This window comes from Typha angustifolia, chromosome 3 (assembly GCF_048772165.1).
Source record: "Typha angustifolia cultivar Huaian chromosome 3, ASM4877216v1, whole genome shotgun sequence".
In the NCBI taxonomy this organism is placed as follows: domain Eukaryota; kingdom Viridiplantae; phylum Streptophyta; class Magnoliopsida; order Poales; family Typhaceae; genus Typha; species Typha angustifolia.
Window position 1 is genome coordinate 8,729,997 of NC_133241.1, and position 5,004 is coordinate 8,735,000.

The 5,004-nt window shown below is 38.0% G+C and overlaps 1 protein-coding gene across 3 annotated transcripts; it reads right to left on the bottom strand.

Annotated features, from left to right (window-relative positions):
• LOC140780190 (uncharacterized protein At3g49140-like) lies at nucleotides 1-4,970 on the bottom strand. Of its 3 annotated transcripts, none has more exons than XM_073125594.1 (13): nucleotides 4,839-4,970; nucleotides 4,612-4,747; nucleotides 4,317-4,521; nucleotides 3,674-3,776; nucleotides 3,488-3,555; nucleotides 3,275-3,400; nucleotides 3,070-3,195; nucleotides 2,746-2,866; nucleotides 2,539-2,633; nucleotides 2,020-2,172; nucleotides 864-959; nucleotides 405-597; nucleotides 1-331 (listed from the first exon to the last, which is right to left on the bottom strand). In XM_073125594.1, the coding sequence occupies exons 1-12, from the start codon at nucleotides 4,891-4,893 to the stop codon at nucleotides 529-531; spliced, it is 1,353 nt and encodes a 450-aa protein (XP_072981695.1). In that variant the 5' UTR covers nucleotides 4,894-4,970; the 3' UTR covers nucleotides 1-331; nucleotides 405-528. The 3 variants fall into 3 exon arrangements, with proteins under 3 accessions (XP_072981695.1, XP_072981697.1, XP_072981696.1); XM_073125596.1 differs by lacking the exon at nucleotides 1-331 and adding an exon at nucleotides 1,066-1,113 and having other exon boundaries at nucleotides 555-597; XM_073125595.1 differs by lacking the exon at nucleotides 1-331 and adding an exon at nucleotides 1,066-1,209 and having other exon boundaries at nucleotides 555-597.
• Between the last annotated feature and the right edge of the window lie 34 nt (nucleotides 4,971-5,004).

Sequence of the window (5,004 nt, forward strand, 5' to 3'; positions counted from 1 at the left end):
TTGATGAGACAAACTGTAATTCATTCACAAAAAAGGAAAGCACACATGAAAATCAGAAACGAACCATAGCCAGGACTAGGATGGTTCGTCTTTGGACTGTCAAGAAATTTAAACATGAATTGCAAGTATTTGAATACATGATTTCTAGATAGAATGAAAGCGACATAGAATATATCACACTGAAGCATCATACCTATTTGGTATATTGGTTTCTTAAAGACTGCACTTACATAATGTTAGTATACATTGAATAAAAGTAATCTGCGAGTCCTGAGATTGATTGAGGTGGGAAGATCACTCGGCATTCTTTCTGATGAGCTTGGTGCCACTCCTGCTAGTTTTGTGCATATTAATAAAGCGACATTCTTATTATTAATTAAATAAATTTGAAACAACCCGCTCACCTCCGGAAATTCTACCTACTAATTGATTATCTGGGATGCATTTCCGCTGGCTCCCCAGAAAGACATTAGATAACAACTGGCTTAGAAGGATCAGTCATCTGAAAATTTATATTCATTCCTTGTCTCAAATATTCACTTGTATTGGAAACAGGAGATCATAAAGCTGTCTTTCTGCACCAAACTCTGACGTAGCCTGAAATGCGAGAAAAGATGAGTGGAGTCCAACCTAATATAGAGGAGCAAGGCAACAAGGTATCTTGTGTAGTCAACAAAGTTATCTATTCAGAAATTAGTAGCTTATTAGAGTCTTCGATATTTCCAATTATGTTGATTCCATCGCCATCATAAAAAAAGACCAGAAGATGCACATGATTGAGATACATAGAAGACACATGCTTGAGTACAAGAAACTACAAACTTAATATTTCGAGGAGCCACATACTACATACATTAACTTACCCTTGTGTTAAAAGCAAACCTTAACGTTTGCACTTGAGTTCCTGAGCAAACTCTCAAGTCAAATCCAAGACTATCCACTCCAATGACGGCTGCTTCCTGAAGAATATCATGTGAGGTTGATATGTAAGACCATATCTTGTGGTTATGACTTATGACAAATTTATCAATAGTTTGAGGCAAGTTGGTTCAAAAACAGCTGGACCTTTCAAGACTTGAAAGCAGATGCTTAAATCTCTTAAAGAACTCTGATCTGTGAAGATACATCTCATTAAATCATTGACCTCAATTTTTCTCATCTCAAAATGTCTAAGACTTGAAGGAGTAGAAACTTTGCAATGATAGCAACCTGAGCATACAGTTTATTAACATAAAAATTATTGAGAAAAGACATAATAGAGTATGTTGGCTAATACAAAGAGCCTACAGATTGACCCATTAAATAGCCGCAGTCCCCTTGAAATAGGTACTTTGGGTTAGAGCTTATTATTGAAAAATTGAAATGTTAGTACTGTGTCAATAGTTTTAACTTCCAATAAGGACATCATTCCAAAAAGCATCAAGGGAGGACAGATGTAAGATTTTCTTTGTAGTAAATAATGAACTCCCACAACAAGAGAACAGTGCTCATCTTTAAAGAATTTACTAATTTAGTTCCCAATTGGAATTGAGAATTCCAATTGAAGAGATCAATAAACTTCCAAAGGTTGGAGACAGATAAAAAATATGAGACAAACTTTTCAAGTAGCAAGCTAGTGTATGGATGACATCATCCAAAATTACTGGTCTCGATATTAGACATGATCTAAAAAGTTCATATTGATAATCAATATTGAAAATTCCCAATTGAAGTGATCACTTCCAAATATAATAAACAGATATATATGCCAACAAAAAACTGGCAAGACCCAGGTAACAGTGTAAAAAATTAGTTTTTGATAGAAGACACATGCAAATTGATTGATCAGCTCCCAATTAAGTTCAAAGTAAGAGAGTGCAATCTTTTCAACATCTAAAATGTTCTAGATGGCAAAAATGTCCATGTTTAGCCAGTTGAGTTAACCAGTACATAACTATTCATTCTGAAAAAATGACGGTAGTCAGAATTACAACTAAAATAGGGGTGTTTACTGAAAAGGTAGACATGATCACATGATACCTCTACTTGTATACCCTTGTTCCTCCAACAAAGCACTTTGAGGGCTTGTATAATCTTCTCTCCGCCAGCTTTTAGGCGTGATATAATATTTGCTGCAGAATGTGCAATAACATCTGGGCAAGCTTTCCGAAAATCTTGAATTTTCACTTCTGACTGAAAGGAAATAAAGTTTATAAACAGTTGAACAACATAGATACAGTAACATGAAAAAGCCAAAGCACATATATGCAGGACATGAAGTAACCTCCATAACGAGAAACATAAGTAATGAAACATGTGCTATTACCATTGGTAAGCCTATCTGTGACAAAATTTCCTATTATAAATGCTTGATTAGATATTGCTAGCCCTCCTTGTTACTTCTGATGACCTTCCATGTTCTTTGTATTAGCATCTATGAAGAAAATTATCACATTGAATATTTATCCTATTTTCTTAGCATTTTCGCAATTCTTTAGAAGTTCTTATACCTGGAAATGATAAACATGAAAATAAATGAACATTATAAAGGAAAAGAACCTGATTTCCACTTGCAGAAATCAACTGAATATTTATAATTTCCAGCTTGTAAAATGAAGCTCCGCTTTGCATAGGTTGATTTTTATCTGGTTCCCCTGCACATTAAAGTATCTGATGAACCTCAATCTCTCTATATGAACTAAATTTGGAGAAGACATAATACTGTCCTTCAAAACTTTCCGAAGTTTTCATGGTCTTTGTGCTTACCATCTGATGGATGTTTTTTGGCCATTGCGCTTTCTTTGACAAAGGTAGGTCTTAAGTGACCTTGTACAATGATATTAGCAGAGGGCTGATCCATCCAATCCATATTAGCATCTGAAACGGCCTGAGCAAGGAAAAAGAGGAAAGTAAAGACACATGGAATGCAGCATAAAATACTCCTACAGTTTTTGGACATTTTTGTGGAAGCTAGGGTGGATGTAACGTCCTGTGATATACTATTCTGTCACTGTTTGCTGATCAGTAATTTTTATAGTAAGTAAAAACAGTAATGTCCTAGCAAGACAGATATATGGAAGTCCTTAAAACCTCCGCAATTCTCTTAGCAAAAACCATTGGATGGCAAGAGTTCATAGTTTCAAGGTCTGTCCAGTTGGTCAGCATTTCAGAAGAAACAAGGTCATCGTCTTCCTCTTCAAGCATGATCACCTCATCCTGCCAGAAAAGTTATTTATCGAGAACATCTGTCTTATTCTCCAAATGAGTAAAATAGAAACTGTGGCAGATTATTCACCTCCCCATAGTCATCATCAGTGTCACTTTCCTCGCTTGAGATTTCTTCCAAACCAAAATCATAATCAGATGTCGATACTTCCATCTCTGCAAGCATTTCTGTACTATCCAAGCCTATCATAACTTGCTGCGCCAACAGCAACTATTAGCTGAAACAGTAAAAATATCAGATCATAGAGGTAAAAATGTAAACAAGGATCTGACAAAGTAATACCACTATTTTATCGTCAGCAATCAAAGATTGCAGAAGGCCTTCATCATTGTTCACATCAAAGTAAATATCTGACCAGATTGCCATATAGCAACTTCAAGAGAAAAAATAAGAGTATTGTCCCCGAGAAATGACACGAAATTATCGGAGATTGAGTTTGCTAAAGAATGATTTAACTCTGTGAAATACCTCCATGTTCGTCAGTTAAGTAAGGCAGATCAGGCAAAATGATGTTCTCATGGACAGCATTGTCTACAAAACCTGAAAATATTAATGTCGCCTTGTTATTCACCTGCATGTTGCAAGGACCTTCATAAGTAAAGGAAGATTAAAGCAGCATCATCTCATAATGCACTTCTACTGCAGACAATGAAAAAGTTCATATATACTCTCAGATAAGGTGCAATATTTGGAAATACAGTTGTTTGTCAATACATCAATGTGAAAATATATGTACAAACCAAACAGTCCTAACCCCGGTGCAGCAAAGTTCTCAGCCAGCCAAGTTACTGATAATGCCACTCACTTGACAGGAATATACCATTGTTAGAAGTCATACAAGTCAATTTGCCTAAACCCTGGTATCTCAAGCTATGGATCGATATTTTTGGTCCACAATTGTAAGGTCTAGATGAAGATGTACTACTCCGAAATCCTTTTCTTGGTCAGAAGAGGATAAAAAGAAGATCTTCCATTTTCTTTCTTATTCTTTTAGCTGAGCAAGATGGTAAAAGGAGGATCTTTCATGTGGATTAAGCTGCAATGTTCTTAAGGAAGCCAAAGGTTGGGGATCTCAAGAACCACCGTGAATTTCCAGAGGGGGGACAGTTACCTCGATTATGGTTCTAGAAGTTTCAGCATTCGTGAGACGCCCGACCTCACCATCTTCCAGGACCACCGACTCTTCTATATCCTCAAAAGGATGGTAACGATTTCCGGGTGGATCCAGCGATGAATCTGCGTGCTCTGGAGCAGCACAAACCCGGGTGAAAAGCAGATCGTTTCTCGACGACAATGTGGTGCGATGAAGACAATTCCTGGCAAAATGCAATCTCATAAATACGTGAGTTTCTACTACAGTATCATCGCGATCGGGAAGTAAGAAAGGAAGAACAAATGATGGATACCGTCTGCCATCCGAAAGCTCTCTTCCAAGAAACCTCGAGCTCTTTCCATGCCAGGACGACCTGCGGCAGCCTCCTGCCACGTGCTGAGGGAGAGGAACAGAGTCGGGAGGGAAAAAGCACCTCGAAACGCGGCAACCTACCTTGCGAGGAGTGGTATCTCAAAGGTCAGAAGATGCGACGGATTAGACTCACGAGTTCGGGGAAAATGAACGGGGAAGGAGACGAACCGCAAGGAACAGAGCGAAATCCGATCGCCAGCGGGGAGTCCACCTTCGCCAACATCCTCTCTCTGCTATGCGCCTATGCCCGCCGATGTGCCTCGTGGATTTCTATCTATCGCACAATATACCAGGGATAATTCCCTCCTGTCAGACCAAAATGCCCCTAATCTAG